General features: G+C 40.0%; 1 protein-coding gene across 5 annotated transcripts; it reads left to right on the top strand.

The window, feature by feature from the left end:
* The first annotated feature begins 695 nt into the window (after positions 1-695).
* On the top strand, positions 696-21,800 carry YTHDC1 (YTH N6-methyladenosine RNA binding protein C1). 5 transcript variants are annotated; one of them, XM_009474637.2, is made up of 18 exons: positions 696-837; positions 2,441-2,575; positions 4,862-4,963; positions 5,598-5,926; positions 6,059-6,413; positions 7,691-7,780; positions 8,284-8,337; positions 8,947-9,041; positions 10,950-11,058; positions 11,159-11,276; positions 12,366-12,450; positions 14,336-14,502; positions 17,047-17,129; positions 18,606-18,642; positions 18,735-18,774; positions 18,879-18,941; positions 20,544-20,678; positions 21,368-21,800. In XM_009474637.2, the coding sequence occupies exons 1-18, from the start codon at positions 810-812 to the stop codon at positions 21,590-21,592; spliced, it is 2,250 nt and encodes a 749-aa protein (XP_009472912.1). In that variant the 5' UTR covers positions 696-809; the 3' UTR covers positions 21,593-21,800. The 5 variants fall into 5 exon arrangements, with proteins under 5 accessions (XP_009472912.1, XP_009472913.1, XP_087593413.1 ...); XM_009474638.2 differs by lacking the exon at positions 2,441-2,575; XM_087737287.1 differs by lacking the exon at positions 8,284-8,337.
* The last annotated feature ends 16 nt before the right edge of the window (positions 21,801-21,816 follow it).

Here is a 21,816-nt window from a genome sequence, read left to right as displayed (position 1 = left end):
CAACCCTAATAAACTACTGAAGGCTACTCAAGTAGCCAGGCCTCTTCACAAGCTGCCTGAAAGGGGAACTAAATTGTGGTGGTAAGTTTTCACCTAGGTTATGGTAGGAAAGAAGCATGCCCTAATCCCAAGCTTCTGTAAAAAAAAAAAAAAAAAAAAAAATTTGGATTGATAAAGCACACTATTTTAACATTTTAAGAGATGCATTGCAAAACAAGGTGAACATCACCAGGAGCAAGAAAAAACAACTTTCAGAAAAAAAAAAAAAATAACAGCCAAAGGAAACCCGGGGAACAGCAATACCTAACACTGGGGAAGGCCATAGCTACTTTGCCCCACTCAAGACCCACGGCAAGAGCTCCCACACCTCATGCAGTTATCACAACAGCACAGGAACAGGCAGAGATGGGGGCTTCACAACAGCTTCCCTCACTTTGAGGGCAGAAACCTCCTTCCTTCCCTACAGTTCTCCTCCCAGCAGCGGACACAGCTCAGGGCCGCGCTCTGAGACGGGCCCACCGCACACCAACCACCTACACCGCCAACGGACAAAAATGGCGGGCTCCCCCCCGCGCCCGGCGGCACGCATGCGCACGAGGGGCGGTGCGCCGGACGATTTTACACACGCGCCCTCGCCCCGCCCCCCGCCAGCGTGCATGCGCCGTCCTTCTCTCCCCGCCCCTCCGCGCGCGGCGCCCTGTGACGCGCGGAGCGTAAACAAAGTGGTGCATTCTGGGAAGAGGGAATCGTTACGTGCAGGAAGAGGGAGCCTCCATCTTAGGCGCTCGACGCGTCGCGGCGGCGGCGGGATGGCGGCTGATAGCCGGGAGGAGAAAGGTACCCGGTGGTAGGGGTCGGGGGTAACGGTTAGGCCCCGGGGAGGGCGGATGTCTCGAGCGAGGGGGGACCCCCCCGCCCGAGCCATCCCCCCTCCCCCGGGCCTTGCTTGGTTGCTGGTGCCGGGCCTTCACTCTGGGAGACGTCCGTGAGGAGAGCGGAGGGGCGGCGGGGCCGGGAGGCCCTGCTGGAGGACGATTTTTGTAGTTTTTAGACGTGGCGTGTAGGGGAATGCTTCCTGTTGTGTCCTGGAGTGCTGGAGGTGATGGGACCGCCGTGCCGTAATGTGGTGCCCCGGCGGCGGTGGTCTCAGGGCAAGGTGACTTGAGCAGCGGGAATAGGAATAAGTTCGTGGGCCATAAGTTTAACGTTATTGGCAGCGAGTTACTGCTGGTTATCTTCTCGCAGAAAGTATCTGCTTTTCTTTATTTCTGCTTGGATCCCTAGCCATGCTTTTTTGCAGCATTTTCTGTCGAGGGACATAGTTACTTTAGCAAGCAGAAGCTGACGTTGGAATATTATTTTGGTAATTTTTGCTCTGCTTTTTGCAGTCAGTTATGCATTCTGGGCACTGTGAGTAAAAAAGTTTGAACTAGAGAAATTGAAGGTTTCCAGGATAATGTATATTCACAACTCTTATAACTGCCCATCACTGTGTGTGGAAGCTGAAGTGATCTGCATGTTGTCTGTGAGGTTATACGAGTCACTTCTCACAAAATAGTTCATTTAAGAAATAAAAACAAAGTTTAGATGTAGAAGATTGCTGTTTAGTGGTTAGTGCAGGTAATAGTGTTATAAAAAAGGTAAAGGCTCACTGTAGTGTTGTGGTTTGGTTTACATTGTTTTGGATTTCTATGGAATACATTTCATGTAAAGTTTTTTTGCAGGATGGATGTCCATGAAATGCCTTTTGTCAGAGAGGTGAAAGTTTGCTGTCTAATATTTATTGTGAAATTAGATAACATGGAAAATTCCCACTAGATTTTGTTAGAACTAATAAGTAAAGTTATTTCTAGTGCTTGATTCTTAATGCTATTATTATAAGACTGCTGGGATAGGCTATGATCAGGTTGTGTTGAAACAGATGTGAGCTGCCACAGTGGATGAGCAGTGAAATTGAAATGTTTACTGTTGTCATCTATGCGTGCTACTCATCATTTCTACAGATGGGCCTGAATTTTTTTATTCTTTGGTCTTTTTGTTCTTTTTTTTTTTTAATTACTGACAGTGGTCAAGTTATGAGTAGCAGACGCTACATGGGGTTTTTTTTGTTTCGTATTTTAATTTGCTTTTAATTTTCTGTCCTATGAAAGGGATGATTTGGATTGAATAGCAGATGTTAATGCACATTTGTTTGTAACTGAACTTATTTCTGCTGTAAATGCAACATTATTTCTATGGTGCTTTTGGAAGAGAAATGCTGTTTCGCTGCCTTAAAAAAGTGGAAATAAATCTCGCATACCTTTTTGGTTTGAAATCGCCTGGTCTTATCTCCTCTGTTTGCCAAATCAGATTTTTGCTTGGACCCTTCCTTGAATAAATCTAATGTTCATGGGCAGCAGAGGAAAAATGGCCTCCCCAGGTTACTTTCCTGCTGTTTCAGGTGAGTTAAATTTGTTCACGGAAGGATCCAACATACCCCAGAGTCAACAAAAGATGAGTTACAGGAGAGCCCAGTTGGGAGTGTCTGTAATGAAAAGGACCCATTTGGATCTTCCCCCTTCAGCAGTGATGAACTGTAAGAAATCTGTCCTCTACCGTTTTTCTTTTTTCTGTGCTTTACCTGATGCTTATCTTGATCTGTCTGAGATAATTTAGCTCATTAGGTTGAACACTAACAGTGACAGTTCAGTGAGTGTAATCACCTTGTGGAAGTCAGTTGAGCAGTATACCCGATGCAAGTGAGAGATGGGAACTGTGTGTTCAGATTACCCTTTTTGCATCACCAGGCTGCTAGATAAATCTGGAAATTTATTTTTAAATAAATCAGATAGATGTATCTACAGAAGGGGGCGGCAGAAGGGGGTGGGGGGAACTCATCCTACTCCTGTCTTTTGCGTACTTTTTGCAGGTTCAAACTATAAATCAGGCCCACCTAACCTGGAAGGGATTTATCAGAGAGTATGTGTCAGACTTGCTTATTCCATTAAATTGTCCTTATCTTCTCATTTGTTTCTGAACCAGCTGATACATGAGTCTTTTAGCACCTCTGAATGCTACTGCAGTAGCTAGGTTGAATGTAGTTTACGCAAGTATGCTATTGCCTCACCAAAAGGGAAATAAAGCTAAGGTTCAATATGTGTGATCTGAAGTGGGTGATATATTTAATATTCTAATCCTAGCACACCTCTTTTTCATTAGTCTCCCATAAAAAAATATGGTGCTCTGAACTTGCTTAGTCTTCTGTGGGGAAGCAGAATGCAAGCCAGGAAATTGCAGCCCATGTTTAGTAGTTGCACACCCATGAATCTGACTCTCTGCATATCTCATTAATAACAGCAAGAATATTTGCTGTGGATATATAGGTATCTACAAACATAAAGGACTATTCCCAAGAGAACTATGATGTGGCTTCGTGTTATATTTAAATGCCCTCTAACTGTAAACTGCCAGGAAAAGGCTTGATCTACCTTTCTCTGCACCGCTTCCTTTGCATCAGCTATAGCAGTTGAGCAGTTCAGGGACCACTTCTGCATTCCCTTACCACAGAAAATGTGGAGAAACACCAGCAGGAAAACTAGCACGCATGCTGACTTCAGATTCAGTAGTATATAGTAGAGACACAAGTCTAATACTAACTTTTTTTCTGATTGTGTCTTTTCTTTAATATCAAGCTGTAAAACTTCTTTTGTGATGCAGCTCACGATTTTGAGATAGACAAGTTGCCAAACTCTGGAGGACTTTGTTTGCTGCCTTACCCTGATTTCGTCCAGTACAGGAGTCCTTACCTGCTGCTTTATAACGTTGCACGATGTGTATTCTACAGATACTGTCAACTAGCTGAATCCTTGCAGTTTGCTCTGCTTTCCTTTTCCTGAACACAGAAAATAAAATCAATCATAGCAATATAAAGTGGAAAGAGCTAGGAATTCCAGAGTTTAGGAGAAGAAATATGAGATTCCAAAATTAATAACCTTTTCTATTATTTTTCTCTTTGCATGCTGAGGCTTAGTTCACTCTTATTTTTAAAGTGTTTGGAATATAGATCTGCTATCTTAAAGCTGGTGAGTCCTCCTACCAGAATCACCACATATCCCCTTTGGTTTCAGGCAAAGTGAAAGAGTCGGAGACAGTGACAAATTTTAAAAGTTGTGTGACCAAGTGTGGTCATTTACTGCTTCTAGCATGAATTTTCTTAAACTTTTGCCCTTCTGATCAACTTCTAGCGTTTGTTTTTTGGTTTGTTGGGTTTTTTTGGTTTGTTGTTTTTTTTTTTCCCAGAGCAGCTCAGAATTTATTATGCAGCAAATAAGTACTAGTTTCCCCTTCGTCAGTGGGGTGACCTAGCTTGTGTTCTTGTTAACTTGCCCTGTTGTGTTTTTGGTACTTGTAGGTGAACCACAATATTCAACCTCCTAACACAGCAACAACAAAAATAGTGGGGCAGGAGGGGAGATAATTTAAGGTGCAAGTTCTTCAGGATTTTGAGGAGAGAGGTCCCTCCTCTTTGCTTATGGCACTCGGACTATCTCCCAGTCTCCTTTTTCTCAAATCTTGTACAGGCTTTTTTTGTTAAGCTTTCATTTGTACGTCAGCTTTCCTGCAAAGCTTGTTTAACATGAGGAGCCAACTTGTATCTTATTCAGGAGGCCTCAATGCATCTTGTGACATATTTTAATTCTTTTATTGGCTTTGCCTGGTCCTTTAACTGAAATTGTGGAAATAAATCAAGATGACGTTAATTTCTGCCTTGTGGCAGATAGGTAACCTTAAAGGAAATGTTTGGGTTTGCAAATACTAGTTCTACTGTAGTTTACATATCCAGACTTTTTATAGTTGTTTTTAACTTTCTTTTTGTTTTCAGATGGTGAACTGAACGTTCTGGATGACATTTTGACTGATGCTCCTGACCAAGATGATGAGTTGTATAACCCCGACAGCGAACAAGATAAAAGTGAAAAAAAGGGTAGGTGACTTTGGTAGTGGATGTCCTGTAGGAACGTAAATGGTAAAAACTGTCTGTCTTATTAGAGTTAAAGTCTTTGAAGTAGCGACTCCTATAACCTGATTCGAAGAGTGAAAGAGTTCCAAAAGTCTTTGTTTCATGGACATCTGCTTTTTCACCTGACCTTCCAAGGAAACAATTACCTAGGTTTCCTTTTGTCTTAAAAGCAATTGCTGAGTCTGAGTTGTTGTGAATTCATTTGCTGTTAGAAAATGACTGTCCTTTTTGGTTCGATGAATTGAAATGGAAATGGAGCGAGGGGGTCCCAAAGTCTGGTTCCAGTTCAGTTCCTGATTTGGCTTTAGGCCAATCCCGTAAGCATTCAGTTTAGCATTCCCATATACAACGTTTATATAATTTTAGAAAACACCTACCAAAGCCTAAAAGATTGCTCTTTTAAAGTAAAATACATGGTTTAGAACATGAGCTGTTCCTAACAAGCAGTTTTGAGTATTGTTGCAAAGCCTACATCTGGAAGATGCTACCTATGACTGCAACAGGGGAATTAACCAAAGTAGAGAAAGCAGGCGCTTCTGCACAGTTTTTGGTTTGATATACAAAATAACATTGAACTTGGTATCTCTTTCTATTTAAGGATCAAAAAGAAAAACTGACAGGATGGAAAATGCTGAAAGCAAGAGACAAAAACCTTCTGTACATTCATCAAGGCAGATGATGCCAAAGCCTCCTAGTTCGTCAGTTAGCAATAACAAGAGAATAGTGAGTACGAAAGGAAAACCAGTATCAGAGTACAAGAATGAGGAGTATCAGAGGTCTGATAGAAACAAGCGCCCAGACGGTGATCGAAAGACGCGCATGTCAAGCAGTTCCAGGGAACCTTATAAAGGACAACCAGAAAAAACTTGCATGCGGAAGAGGGATATTGACAGAAGGGCGAAGTCTTCTACACCAGATGGTTCAGAGGTATTAAATATTCTTGCTGCCTTGTAAATAAAGCAATTATATGAGACCTTTATAAGGCACGTCCTCTTAGGACTGTGTGTGCATCCTGACAGTGTTATATGACTGCTGATTCACTTTTTCTTTAAACATCAGAGAATCAGGCATGATGTGGATAGAAGGCCAAGCAGATCCAGCCATTCTTCTAAAGAAGAGGTGAACTCTGAGGAATATTGTTCCGATCATGAGACTGGCAGTAGTGGTTCCTCTGAACAAGGCAATACAGAGAATGAGGAGGAAGGAATGGAAGAAGAGGAAGATGATGAAGGGGAGGAGGATGAAGAGGTGGAAGAAGATGGGGAGGAGGATGAAGAAGAGTATGAACAGGATGAGAGAGATCAGAAGGAAGGAAATGACTATGACACACGAAGTGAAGCCAGCGATTCCGATTCTGAATCCGCCTCTTTCACAGATGGGTCAGTCAGATCTGGGACTGGTTCAGATGCATCAGGTAGGTAACATCTAGCTGCTAATCTGAAATACCTTGGCATTGAAAGTTTGGCTGGTTTTGAAAGTAACCACTTCCTGAACATGTCAAAAGTAAGCTTTAGTAGCACAGGTCAGCAAGATGATAATTATGAAATACCACAGGCAAGGAGAAAATGTACTGGAAAGTGGTATTTCTGTACACGAAAGCTTGTGGGTATCAGGATTACCATGCTGAGGATTCTTGATTGCTTTGGCCTTGCTGTTCAATGCTTTGAAACATCAGAATTAGTGTTTTCTTAGGTATATAATGGCTTAGTTCCTCATACAATTCATTTTAAGTTGGTGTTGAGCTGCTCTGTATTCATCTAGATGAGTGACCAGGTAGACTGGTGTAGTAAAAGCCCCATCTCCCCAGGGAAGGATAGTTGAATCTTAAATAGTGGCTGCCTTCAGCATAGGAAATCTAAGCCTAAGTTGAAATGATTAGCTATTAGGGCAAACTTAGAAAGAGAGAAATGTTTTAAGCAGAAACTAGAAACAAATGCTTCGCAGTTGTATAGTATAACTGGTCCTAACTTACAGATGTGAAGTGTTAATGACGTAAATACTTCTGGGTTTGGCTGGTTTTTTGGTTTTTGTTTTTTTTTTTAAGAAAGCAGCTTGCAGTCCTGTTAAGATTCCTCTTGTGTATCTTACCCTTGCCTGAAGTCTCCATAGGTGGTCATCCTGCTTAACATAATGCCTTCTTTGGCTCAGCTCTGCTGTTTGGAATTAGACAATAGGAAGGTGTAACCTAAAGACAAGTGAAGCTGTAATAACTACTCTAAAAAGCTCCATAGTATAACGTAACACTTTCAAGAGTGGAAATAATAGCCTGTGTGCCACAGTGTTTTGTTTTCATACCTCTTGCCATTTTGTTGAGCTCTGAGCAAATGAGCCCATATCACTATTGCAACATGGTTCGTGCTCTGTGTTGCAAATTTGGCTGAAGGCTGGAGAGAAGAGCTAAACCACCCTTACTAAAACACCTAGGAGATAAATTCTCTCCCTAAACTTTGCACAGAATTACTAGATTTGTGGTGTATGTCTTCCTTTTGTGAATGAAAAGCTTGAGTAATTAGCATTTGCTTGTTTTATGCGTGATTAGTTTTGGGGCAGCAACCACAATTTTCACGTGCAAGCCAAATGCTAATTCCACTATTACAGATGTTATTTTCCTGTCTTGGTTCTTTTTATCTCAATTTTGCCCCCCACTTGATGTTTCAAATATTGGTTGTATTTGTTATGGTTTTTTTTTAGATGAGAAAAAGAAGGAGAGGAAGAGAGCTAGAGGTATCTCTCCGATTGTTTTTGACAGAAGTGGAAGTTCTGCATCAGAATCGTATGCAGGTATTCTTTCCTTTTATTGCTTGTCATCCTGACTTGCATCAAATCTTAATGTGTAATCTAAAATAAATGTAACTGGCTGTAGAGGTTTATGGGGTATGTAGCTTTGTATAATTTGGTATTGACTTCTGGCATGTTGTGTGTGGATACCTTTGGGGGGAAGTAGCCTTTCTTGTTACTTTAATGCTATTCTGTTGCTTAAGTGGAATTTTCACTTTTTTTTTAAACTTGGAAGATGATGATTCAGTGACTAGTTTTCTGAGTAGGAAATTCTTCAAATACTACTTTAAAAAAACAAACCCAAACCAAACAACCCAAAAACAAAACCAAAAAAAAAACCCAAAACAAAACACTCGTGCACATTGAATAGTATTTTTTGTGTGTGTGGGTGCGCGCCAGAAAGCATAATTTGTCATGAATGAAAATTGTATGTGACAAGGCTGTAGAAATTGTATATTATCTCTATTAAGGCTCAATCTGAACAAATGTACTTTGGCTAAACACAGGTTCAGAAAAGAAGCATGAGAAATTATCATCTTCCGTTCGTGCTGTCCAAAAAGGTATCATTTAAATTTGAATTTTTAATGCATGCCCCATAGCAAGCCATTGTCTCCATTCATTAAAGTACCTGTAAGTAGTAATGTTCCGATATAAATCCGTTTGAGCGCATAATTGTTCTGAGCATAACAAGTGAATATTGAGCTACTTTTGCATGTGTTGAGAGCGATATGCAAAAAGTTCAGTCACATTGCTTCTTGCAGGGGCACCAAAGCAAAAAATAAAGTGCTTAGATCTGAAAAGAGGAACATTTCAGCATTCTCTGTTGGACAACTCATGCTGATACGAGTGTTACCCAGTATTTATCCAAAAATTATTAAGAAAATAAATAAGTCCTGTATATCGGAACATCACTGAATCATGCTGATTTTATTTTTTCTTTACCTGAATATCTAAGTTCTAGTTTTGATTTGGTTTCCCCTGGCATTTTGTGCTCTACAGCTTAGACTTCGAGTTTCAAGTTGGGTGGTTGACTGTGATAATACATAGGTAGGAATTGGGTGGGATACAGTGTATTTTGAAGGAAACAAATGACTATCTATTCTCAAAGCAACATTTTTGACAACTGTAAATATTTACAGGTCAGCTTATTTGACACTTTGTTTTTTCAGACCAAACAAGTAAACTTAAATACATTCTCCAAGATGCAAGATTCTTTCTCATCAAGAGTAATAACCATGAAAACGTATCACTTGCTAAAGCAAAGGTATGTTGAATTTTCTTCAAACTGATCACTTTGTCTATTTTCAAACACACCCACCTTACTATAGAAAAGCATATATATAGATGCATTCTTTTTTCCATCACTCAGATCTTGGTAGAGGCAAGGATGAAAGCTACTGCTCCTTGAATCTTCAAGGCTAGCTATTCTGCTTCCACTGTAACCTAGAAAAGTTTCTAGACCATCAGTCATTTATCTTGATAAGAGCAGGGTTAAAAAGGGGCCTCAGAGTCTGTTTGATAATGTCTTAAGCCAACCTCCATTGGGAATGCTGTGGTGGTATTTTCTCCCTTTCATCAGCACCTGTGTTCATATTGCTGTAGGAGGTTCAGAATGTTGTCTTGGCTTTCATCTAGTGCTGTAAAAGTAACTTTTTTCAGTTGATTTAGGGATCTGAAGCCTTATTGCAGAAAGGTATGCCTGGCAGTGCTGGTGTAGGGGGGAGTTCTTAGGAGGGATTCCAGTGCACTGGACTTCATCTGCTGAGGCATGGCACTAGGCCACTGGTGGTTTTGTATTTGCATGTGTTATTTGGAACAGCTTGTAGAGAAAATAGCTGATTTGCTGTTACACAATATACACAGAGTAGCTGATTCTATTAATGAAGGTTTTCTGAAATAGAATAGCATTAGAACAATTAAATGAATCTTAAAATTCCTGCACAGGTTTGCCCCCCCCCCAGCTTTGGGTCTGATCTGTGCAGTGTATACCATTCTGACTGGTGTTTGCTTTAGCTCTTTAGAGGAGTATATCCTTTCTGTGCTTCATCCACACTTGGGGCTGCAACAGTATCCTTGTTCCTAAAGTTCTTGGAGTGGATGCTTTGTCCCTCAGTGTGTAGGCATCAGTGCTTTGCCACTGCACTTTCATGAGACTGGCTTTTGCGGTGCCAGTGCAATAAGTTGTTCTTGTTCACAGCAGGGCTTCACAAGTAGCCTAAAGCAATATACATCTGACTGAAAGCGAGTAAAAAGACCAAATAGTTCTCTGGTGACTTTAATGAATTGTCAGAGTCAGGCAAGCACTAATCTGAGCACAGAGCAGGACGTGAGAACATATCTTCAACAAAAAAGGAAGGGGCGTAACATTTTCTTTGGTTGATCCCAGATCATATTCTGAGGCTAAAGTTTGAGCATATTAAACCAGCATCAGGTTCTCTGAGTTTGCCCAGAGAGTGGATTGGGGAGCTGATCTTGCTGAAAAGTAATACAGCAAACTGGTATTCTGTAGCTCAGCTCAGTTGGTACCTTAAAACAGATTGGGTTTTGGCATGCATGGCTACACAATGGCTGGTGAAAGGGAAAAGGTAGGAATTAGTAGGTGGGGATGTGGGAGGCTGAACAAACTGTTTTGAGTTGTCTTGCCAATTTAAAATGTTGGTCTGGTGTCTTTCATGTTTCTGGCCTTTCACTAAAAGAGTTTTAAAGTCTGCAAGCTGTCATCAATAAATCTGTCATACTAAGAAAGTTACTGAAGTCTACCTGCCCACTTTTCAGTACATATGCTGCTGTTTTTTCATAATTTGTGTGTATTATGTAATACATGAACTCCCAAAGTCACTTAAAACACATATGAAAACCTTTGCCTTTAGTATTTTTAATGTATCTGTCCGTCATTATAATTACAAATGAAACCTTATAGGTGGTCTAAATGCTTCTGCAGTGTTAAAAAAAGATTGAAAAGCCAATGCTTTAAAAGTTTTATCATGGGGTAGGCTAAAAATATTTTCTGAAGGAACTGAATTTGGCAATACCCTTCTCTTTCCATTATCTTCTATTCCAGAACACTAGTTTGGTCTTGTTTTCCTCATCTGTACTGTATACTTCTGTTGGCTAAATCACTTGAGATGAACTCTTATATTTTGGTGGTGGGATGGGGGTTCTTTTGTTTTAGGGAGTATGGTCGACACTTCCAGTGAATGAAAAGAAGCTTAATGCTGCATTTAGATCAGCAAGGAGTGTTATTTTGATATTTTCTGTAAGAGAGAGTGGCAAATTCCAAGGTAAGGGAAAGTGCACTATTGCCAAGGTAAGTGAAAGTGAGTTTTATGTGCAATAGCTTTTCTGTTGTGTCTTCGTTACAACTCACATGAAATCCTCTAGGATTTGCAAGACTGTCTTCAGAGTCCCATCATGGAGGATCACCTATACACTGGGTGCTGCCTGCGGGAATGAATGCAAAAATGTTGGGAGGTGTCTTTAAAATTGACTGGATTTGCAGGTAAATAATTGTTCATTTATGTCGGTGTTTAGTAACAAGGCATTTTAATACCTTTTCTGTGTATCACTCACTCGAGTGCTGACATCATCCTTTTGAAAACTCAATTCAACCAGAGATCTGTCCTCCAATCTCCCCAAATCCATGCCTCCATGCTACTCAGCTTGGGACTCAAGTCTGTAACTGACATGCACTATAGAATTTTCTTTGGTTTTAATGTAGACAATTAATTAATTTAGAGATTTTTAACACTTGATTGTGTTCCTTCACTGATCTCTTGCACTGAAACCAGAAAACTGTGTTCTGAAGCCTTTGAGTAAAACCAACTGCTCACTTGAATAGACAGCTGTGGATAAAAGGGAAAAAAAAAATCCTATAAGGACAGATCTGTCTTCATCTGACTGAACAAAGAAAATGCTACTGCTCTAAAATAATATATGAAATAGTACAGATATTTTGTGTAACATACAGGTTGTGAGCAGTATGCTCATTGATTTAACTGAGTATGTCTTACAGACAAGGTTTTAAACCTCTCTTAAGAAAAAGAGCTATATCAGTCCTGTGAGATGCATTGCATGGTTGTACAAGCACTTTGGGCTGCCAGAAAGACTAAGTACAGGGAAGGTGAGACTTCAAATTAGAGAAGAATACAGGTTGGAAAAATCCTCTGAAGTTACTGACTCCCACCTCCAGCTCAAAGCAGTTCTAGCTTCATAGTTAGGTCAGATGCTCAGGGATTTATTTCAGTAGGTACCATGAGCTACCACCTCACATAGAGACTGGTGAGTATATTCAGATGGTGAGAAAATAAGCAAGCACAATCTCAATATTGTACAAAGACCAAAAAAAAATTTCTTTAATAAGATAGGCTGTCATAGTATGGACTATACTAGTTAATATTGGAATAAAGGAAAGTGGAATCTTCAGTTACTAATACTTAATACATACTAATATGTTCATTCAGAGACCTGACAGTGCAAAGGGTAACAGGATCATTTTGTATGTCGTGTGCTTTTGTATGCATTTTTAAATTTTTTTTTTTTTTATGAAAAATGGAGGCAAAACTATAAATGATGCCACTTGCATATTTAGGCGTGAATTGCCGTTCACTAAGTCTGCTCACCTGACCAATCCTTGGAACGAGCATAAGCCAGTAAAGATTGGACGTGATGGACAGGTTTGTAATTTTTTTTTTTCTATAACCCACATTTTCTAGTGCTTGCTTTCAGCTTTGTATGAGTTGGAATCTTTTTAGATCAGTTGTTACTTGCAGTAGAGTACTGTGACAAAGGCACTCGGCTTATTTCTAATGTTGCAGAAGAAGGAAACAGGAAGCAATACAGTGCCAATTCTGTTGTCGTCCTTGCGGTAAACAGTGTTTGATGCTTCAAAACTATGTGATATTTTGGATTTGAAATGTAACGTGCCTTGCATTGTATGGTGTGCAAACCTATATAGCATCAGTTTTTAAGAACAAGTTCTGGTGTTTTCAGCTGTGTTCTGCATTGCTTTTTTTATATACTGTATTGCTTAGGGCATAGATTTCTACCATTATAAAGTATATGCTGAGTAAATTTTAAGTGGGGTGGCTCTTTGTCTTGTCAGACGTACCAGAGTGCAGCTGTGTTGCTGCTGTCATCAAGTAACCTAGCCTTGACTAAAATAACGGGTTCTGCTTGCTTAAGGCAAGATGGGAGTTGCATAATCCCCATACTGTATGGAAAATGTAGACTCTGCGTTATTTTGCCCATAGACACGTTCACTTTGTTGGGTAGCACGAGTAAAACAATATTTTCAGTCTTGTTTTTAATTTAGTGTGAACTTTAAAAAAAAAAAAAATCCATTAACTTTGTTTCTGTTAAATGGTTAAGGAAGTAGGTTTTTTAATGTTTTGTCCACTTCACTGTAGAGTTGAAATCTGGACGTGGGTTTCATCTTTTTTCATAAAATTGCTGTACTGTTAGGTACTGGGCAAGGATTGGCTGATGCTTGCTCTCCCTGCTTTTCAACTCGGGTTATTTCCTGAAGTGGCTGTCACTTATCCATTTATGTTTTGTGTAACCCTGAATGGATCTCTCTTCTGAGGACGTGTACACTGAGCTTCTTGCATTTACAGCATCCTTTGGGAAGGCGTTCCACAGGCCTGCTAGTCACCAGGTTGAAGAAGCACTTTTTTGGATTGTTGTGCACCTGGCTCCTGCTAGCTTCATTTGATGGCCCCGAGTTCTTGTACCGGAAGAGGGAGTCAACACGTTGATCTCTGCCCCTCTCTCCTCCAAACAACTCGCGGTGTCGGACACTCCCATTGTATCCGTCTTGTCCCCCATACCCCACATATTCCTCTTTTTATTCTAGGCTGGAGAGACCTCACCTGTTCAGTCATTGCATCTAGGAATTGTTGTGCTCATTCAGTTGTCCTCGGTGCCCCGCTTTGAAGCTTTTCCATTTCTACTGTCCCCCTATTTTTTTGAGATGAAAGGGTCAGAACTGCACCCAGTATTTAAGGTGTGGGTGAACATGGACTTTCAGTGTGGTATAATGACTTTCTCATTCTGTGTTCCTTTCCTAATAATCCTGAACACACAAGTTGCTTGTTTCGACTGCTGTCAAGCATTGAGCTGGTATTTTCGTGGGCCTGTCTATCATACACTGAAGAACTCCCTTTTGAGTGGTAATAGTCAACTTTGTCAGGCCATGGCTTTATCTATGAAACTGGGATGGATTTTCTTCCTATGTGTGTGACTTTTCTCTCTGTAATCATTTTCTTTGTGATGAAAAACAGTCCTCTGATTTTGTAGCAAAACAGTGATGTGGCCTGTATGTCTCATGGGAAGATATGGTTGCCCCAAGTATTGGACTATTTCATGAAAATTCTAAGTAGTGCCTAAAGAGTGAAAGGTAACGTAAGTGAATTTTGCTCTGTCTCTAGTGATACTGAAGCCTCTTCAAAGTGTCTTTTTTTTTTTTTTTTTTTTTTTTTAATGTATGTTGTTGTCAGTGTATTTGGGAGAGTTTCATTTCTTCAGTTTATAAACCACTACTGAACTTCTAACTAATTCTAGGAAATTGAGCCGGAATGTGGAACGCAACTTTGTCTTCTCTTCCCTCCTGATGAAAGTATTGACTTGTATCAAGTCATTCATAAAATGAGGCACAAGAGAAGAATGCACTCACAACCGCGATCAAGAGGACGCCCATCCCGTCGAGACCCCGTTCGGGACGTGGGAAGGTTAGAAACGTTCTTTGGACTGATAATAGGCACATGTATCAGAATAACGTGATGGAGGAATATGATTCGTCAAAGCTTTCCCTGCGATAAAGAAGAGAGAAAATCCTCAAATCAAGCTGCATGGACAAGTTTGTGGCTTCATTGAGGATTTCACATGGTTCCCCGGTCTGTCATTTTTCAAGAGGAAAATGGGGATCTTTGCTTTTGCAGAAAAAAAAGCTCTTAAAGTGCTGTCTAGTTTAGACTAGATCATTTATTGAGATAATGCAATATGTAATGCTAGCTGTAGGTAAGCTTGGCTTGATTATGAGCAGGCTAGATGGAGAGAAGGAAATATTTATATGCCAAAAATGTGTTAATATCTTGTAAAAGCCTTTTCTTTCAGGTGTGTCTCTGGATAAGCCTTATCAAATATGGGACTTTTATAAGGATCACTTAGAATTTTGCAGAAGATGCCGCCTCATTTTGAGGATAAAATATTTAAGTTATTTTGATATTCAAGAGGAGCATTATTGGGACTGTTTCAAATTGTGTCACCGTGATGTGTTAACCCCATTGCCAAATATTCTCTAACATGTAACCACTGAATTCACACATCTTGCTGAGCTTCTGAAAACAGTAGGTTCTTTCCAAAAGGGATCAAGTGGCCCTTGGAGACCCGGCAACAAACCAAAAAGAATGGCTGTTGCTGTGTCTGTATATACAACCTTTCCAGATGCTGGCAGTACCTGTGGACTTAAAGTATTTTTAGAGGATCGACATGGTTATTGATCACTGCTATATGAACTTAACATCATTTTCCAGAAAAAAAGGGGGTATAACTTGTTACAGAATTGGAGAAGTCTTTGCAAAGAACTGATATTAGCCCTTCTGCCAAACACCTTTTCCCCGTGTAGCCACTTTGCATACAGACTGATGTATGGTTTGGGCTGAAACCTTTGGTTAAGTTTCCTCTTTGTGGAAACATCCTGTGGTAGGTACAGATACCCAACAAGAGTCCCCATTTCCTTGAGCTTAAAAAAAGGACACTGTAACGAGTAGGTAGGAGGAAACCTGGCAGCGCCCCCCTATTTTTGGCTTTAAAGGACTGAACACCAAGATGGCTTTTGAAGTTAAGCTAAGAGGTTTCCAGTGCAATAAAGTATATACAAGTGAAGGTTTTGCAATGGACTGCAAACTATACATATAACACCACCACACCTTCTCAAGCCTGCCAGGGCCTCCATTTATGTATGTGGCTTACAGCTTAAAGTCAGTAGTTGGACTACTATATGAACTGTTTCTATCATATTTTATACCGGTCGTAAATGCACTCTCAAAACTACAAGAAAGCGGTATGTTTATTCTTTACACCAGCTTTTATTTTCCTTGATCTGATTTTGCTGTAGATGCAACTGCTTTGGTTTTCGGGCTTTTTGCTCATAGTAAAGAATCTGCTTTCATTTTAAAAAGCTTAGTAACTGGGTATGGTGGGCTTTAAAGACTGAAGTGGGGAAGGGGGAGGAGAAATGACTTTATAAAGCTAAAAGCTACATGAGCTCGTTACTCAGTGAGCAAGTTGCACAGTAATTAAGCAATTTAAGAAAGTGTTAATTTCTTGTCTTGTCATAAGGAATTATATTGTTGGGGTGGGGGGGAAGGGAATGGATTTGTAGCTGCTTTATGTTTAGAAACACTGTTATGTTAGCATTGGAATCTCCCATTAATGTTGATGTACCTTGGTGGAGCAAAACTAGCAGCCAGTTTGCAGTTCTTTATTAAACATAACAGCGACTGGAGTGTAACTGTTTTCTAATCAAACTTCCTCCTTGAGAGCAAAGTTCTTAAAGATAACATCTCTTCCATAAAAGAGTTGTTTGTAGAGAAAGGAGCCCCGATTATTTTAATTATTAGGAAGCTTAAGTGTTCTTCACCTTTCTCTAAAAGGCACCAATGCATTGCTGGTAAATTGCCTAGAACAGAAATTGTTAGAAATAATATCGTTGGCCTACTCAGTTAGAAAAGCTACAGTGAAAGAAGCAATTTCGCAAAGCATGCACAGTTTTATTTATAAATGTTATGGAACTAGGCCTTTTATAGAATTCTTTACCCCATAGCTAGCAAATACAGCAATGTCCATGCCTTGTGACTGTTATGATATATTTTGCCATCTATTTTCACTGTATTTAGTTTTGTAAATTCTTTTGTTATCAAATAGGTTGTTTCAAAATGTGATGTGGAAAGTGTGATGTTAAAGCCTAAGTCTGAGTTTGTTTTAGACAAATTTGTTACCCTTTGCTTGGTACGAAGGTACAGTTGGGTAGAGCTCCTTTCTTAGCTACCAAAGCTCCTGTAGCCAGAAAGTTAACAGTGGAGGGTATTTAATCACGCTGTTGTTCCTGATTATTTGAGTTCAAATTTAAAGCTGTAGAACATTGTGAAGCAGATGGAATTCAGAATTATTAAATTGAGATCCTGGGCAGCTCAAGCTATTCCTCTGAGGTATTCTGCTGTGACGAATGCTCCAAGCAACCTTGTTTAATCTCTGATATCTAATTTGTGTAGGCGTCGACCAGAAGATTATGATATTCATAACAGCAGAAAGAAACCAAGGATTGACTATCCCCCTGAGTTTCACCAAAGACCAGGTTAATATCTTACTATGAAGATTTGTGTGCACCAATTCACAAGTATTTTCTCTTCTAGTGTATCCTCATTTAATTGAAAAGTAAAATATTGATATGACTGGGATATAAAAATGGGACTTGTCCCAAGAGCTGCCTGCTGGTTTAACCCACCTCTCACAGAAGTCAGTGACACCGTTTCACTGGTTTGAGAGGGAGAGCTGAGTTAATCTAGGCTGAGCCCTTTAAGAGCCTCAGAATTGCATACATCGTTGTGAATGATCCTCTTAAGTACTTTGTTAATACGAGTAGTTGAAATGCCTGACGGGCACAAGAATTGGTTTGCCCTACTTGTCAATACACTAATTGTCAAATTAAAATGTTTATGAGAAGTTTCCGACTGGGAAAGTCAGCTGAGATTGCCTGACTGATTGCCTGTGTTTAGGGATGACGGTAGACGTTTGGTTATGTTTTCAGAGAGAATTTTTTTACAAGCTTGACATGAGAAAGGGAGGGGGAAATTTCACTGCATTTTACAAGAGTGTCTAATGATGAGTTTGAGAAAGGAATTTTGTTGTTCTCCAGAAAGAAATGGTTACAGGGGTAATGCAGCAACAACACTGTTAATATTGCAGATTTTTTTTTTTCTTCAGAAAGCAGTTATTAAGAAATTGTCACTTTTAATCTACTGAATCTTGCCTCACTGCTATTAGAAATACGTATTGTATTATTTCAGTAGTAGATTTCTAAATCTTTCTTAAGAACCTGCCTTTATCTGTCCAGCTTGACTGCAAAGCCTGTGTTCTTCGATGCAAAGAGTGTTGTTGCTGCTCCCTGGCTTTCCAAGACCATTGTTTAGAGTACAGAAGAAAGTTTTTTAAAATAATGAAGCTTGGCAGCATTATTTTATTAGCATAAGCATGCGTGGTGGTTTGCACCGTTTTACTGAGCTCTTTAAAGTTTACTTCCTGGGATTTACTGAAGCTGTAACAAGTCTTTGCTGTGTGGGGCTTTTTGAGATGTTTTTTAGGATGTTTTCCATTTTTCTGTGTAACATTGTATCCAAAACCTATTAGGAAATCAGCCCTAAGAGTTGCCCAGATGAACACACCGTACTGAATACACAGTTAATAAGTAATAACAGCCATGCGCTGACTGCCAAGGGACAGTACCCTGCAAACTTGTGGGCATTCCCAATTCGTCTGACTAAAATTCAAGTCTTTATTTGCACAGATACCCCCTTTCATATTTGTTTGTAGTGTGTGCAGGTTCCTATGGGTATATCTGTATCATTTTTTTGTTACTACATTATACTATTTTTCCATACTGTCTACAAGAAGCTGTAAGTTTTTGAGAGTTATTTTGAAAGCAAGGGTAATGGCAGGTAGAAACAACTTCATAGCTGGCACAAAATGAAAGGACAGTTTCTAATAAGTATATTTTTTAAGACTGTTATCATGAGATGGTAAATTGAATTAATACTGCTTGATGTTCGAACAGGGTATATAAAGGATCCCAGATATCCCGAAGTAGACAGGTAAGGTGTGTTCATGTTATTCATTTTACGCCCTGGTAACTTGTCTGTATGGATAAATTGGATTTAGTTCTACAAATTTTTATTCCCAACAGACGATTTTCAGGAGTTCGACGAGATGTATTTTTAAATGGGGTAAGTTGGTGCATGCAGACTTTTGGGAAACTTGTTATATTCAGCTTTCAGTGCTTCCAAAGAACACTCATCGCAAACGTTAATATTACTGTCTTTCATTTTAGTCCTACAATGATTACGTGAGGGAATTCCACAACATGGGACCACCACCACCATGGCAAGGAATGGTTTGTGTCTCGTTGAATTCAATTTTTCTCTGTAGAATATGGCTTTTTTTGTTCCCCTCTAGAGGAGCCTAGCATATTCAATGTGTGCTCAACTCTTCCCTTTTCCTAAAATATCTTTGCTGTAACTGTAAAATTTTTTGGGGAAAAATATTTATATCCAGTATTTTGTAATTTATTTAGCTCTCAGCAATAGTCCAGCATTCTGGTAAGCGGTACAGCAGCAGGAATCTGGCTTGGTTTGAACCTGAAAGCTCTGAGGAACTAGCAGAACCCTCCTTTAGCCTACACGAGAGGGTGTGATGAAATTTTGTATTCCGCTAAATATTCATAGTACTTGGCTTTCTCTCAAATAGCAAATGCATCAAAGAGGTGGACTTGCTGCAGAGGCTCATGGAATGGACTGGCATGCTCTAGTGTTGCGCAGTGGCTCGCTTTTGGCTATGGCAGTGAAGCATGCAGGAAAGTAGCAGAATATACTGCACACCATAATCAAAATAAGTCTTGCTGTATTGCGGCCTCCACTGAAATGCACTTTTTTCCCAGTCAGATGAGCATATGTATGAGTACATGTATCTACAGCTACGTACATGGAAATTAAGGTGGTTCACTTGTACAGCTGTGGTTTTGCCATCAAGTCAGGAGGAATAGTCATTATAACTAGTTATTTTGGTTATATTTAGTAATTCTGGCCCTGAGGGTCCTGATTTTGGATAACTGTAATGAGTCTTTTGGCTCTTGTGTATACTGTGAATGAGCAAAAGGCAGCGCCAGATGTAGAGATGCTACTATAGCCTCTCATTTTTCTCAGCTAAAACACAACTCTGGTTTGTCATAACTGAAGGAGGTGAGCAAAGTTGTCAGACTGGGAGGAAAATGGTTTCTCAAACACAGCTAAGCCTCCAGAAACTCTCATTTTTTTTTTCCTCCGTTCTTCCCCATTCTGCATGCTGTCCAAGTAGTCGTCCTAAAATCCGGCACTTCCACCTACTTCCTTTGTGACAGCAATGCAAGCAAAGATGCTTTGGTCATATGGGAAAGAAAGGCCTTGCTGATTGAAGAAATGGAAGAGAACAGCCAAGACATGTCTTGTTTTTTAAAAAAAAGAAAAGTTACCTGGTAGCCTTGTGTAAAACAATTTGTCTTGCAGAGTAAGTTTGTTCATTTAAAATAGGAATATATTCATAAGGAATGGCACTGAAAAGATTCATTTCTGTAAGAGCTCACTGGTTTGGACAGAATTAACATTCCATATGCATAGATTTAAAAAAAAAAAAAAAAAAGAAAAACAAAACCCAAACAACCACATTTAAGTAGCAGAAGTTTAATGTACAGTATCACTGAGGCAGATGTGGAAAGAAGACGTGTTTGGGGCTTGAGGAGGGTGTTGGCCAGACTTCTGAAGAAGCGATGGTAGAGAAGTAGTAAAGCATGCCGACTCTACTGAAAACAGTCTGCCATTCAGTTCGGAGGCTGTGATCGGATATATTAGATGTCATGTTTTCCACCTGAATGAAAGTAACTTCTGCTCTTCATTCCCAGCACCCAGCCTTGTGTGCATTCCTTTGTTTTGAAACACTCAAACTTCCTGTAACTTTCTTGTAGCCACCGTATCCAGGTATGGAGCAGCCACCACACCACCCTTACTATCAGCACCACGCACCTCCACCTCAAGCTCACCCTCCATACTCAGGACATCATCCTGTACCACATGAAGCAAGATACAGAGACAAACGAGTAGTAAGTGTCCACAGAGAGAGGGGGACACGAGTCTGCAGGCCAGAGTAGGAACGGGAGGAATTTGGGGTACAGATGTAGCCTAACCTGAGATTTGTTGAGTTTGATAAACTGCATTTTTAAGACCTGTATTAGTTTTCCTTGTAAAGGTCAGTTATTTAGATTGACTAGACAGTTCCAGCATCTTTGAAAAGCCTCTCTCTCCCAGGTGATGTAGAAGTGCAAAGTTCTTGGAACATACTCTTAAACTGAGGTGTGGGCTTCCAGCTGTCTTCAGTCGCTGAACTTTTCATGCTGAAGCCCAGTTGGAATAAGGACATGCCTGTAACATTGCTTGCAGTCATGCACAACAAATTACTTTATCAGCAGAAAAGTTTGTGTTTTACAACTTTTTACAGGCACATCAAAAAACAGGGCAGATTGTTAAATAATTTGTTACCTGGCTTTGAGAGCTACTCTTGCTGGTATCTGGCATTTGAACCCCAGCTTCTGCACAGTGGAAGCACAGACGTGGTGCTGCCCTGAAGACGAAAGAAGAAACTTGTGCTTATGAATGCTGGACATAATTTTTTTTTTTTTTTTTCTTTTGAATACTGGGGTTTCCCAAGAGTTACAGCCAATCCTATGCATAAGGGAAGGGAGGGGATTTTAATCTGGGAAAGAAAATGAACAGAGCTGTCCTTTCATCACAGCACGACTACGACATGAGAGTAGATGACTTTCTTCGCCGCACACAAGCAGTTGTCAGCGGTCGGAGAAGCAGGCCTCGGGAAAGGGACCGAGAGCGGGAACGGGACCGTCCTAGAGATAATAGAAGAGACAGAGAACGTGACAGAGGCCGTGATCGGGAAAGGGAGAGAGAGAGGATTTGTGACCGGGACAGAGACAGAGGTGAAAGAGGTAGATACCGAAGATAATCTATCTGGAACCAGTGCTCACTTGAAACAAAAAAAGCTTGTATTTTTTTGTGTGTTTACAAGTAGTACATTTTATTTTCAACTGTCTACTTAAAGTTCGTTGTGTAGAAGGATTTATAACGACCCTCTCTATTCCAAGCATGCAGTGAACTATGAACTGGAAAAACTCAAATCGGCCAAAAATAAAATACGCAAAGCTGACACTCAACTTGGCGTTTCTATTG

This window comes from Nipponia nippon, unplaced genomic scaffold (assembly GCF_047370975.1).
Source record: "Nipponia nippon isolate SJK-2023a ecotype South Korea unplaced genomic scaffold, ASM4737097v1 scaffold_6, whole genome shotgun sequence".
Lineage (NCBI taxonomy): Eukaryota > Metazoa > Chordata > Aves > Pelecaniformes > Threskiornithidae > Nipponia > Nipponia nippon.
This window is presented reverse-complemented; position numbering and strand designations above follow the sequence as displayed.

Bases quoted from the DNA above. Each gene is read 5' to 3' on its own strand.
- YTHDC1 (XM_009474637.2), top strand. From the start codon at position 810: ATGGCGGCTGATAGCCGGGAGGAGAAAG. The intron at 838-2,440 runs GTACCCGGTGGT...CTGCTGTTTCAG, and splicing joins TGATAGCCGGGAGGAGAAAG to GTGAGTTAAATTTGTTCACG. The intron at 9,042-10,949 runs GTATGTTGAATT...CTTTTGTTTTAG, and splicing joins TATCACTTGCTAAAGCAAAG to GGAGTATGGTCGACACTTCC.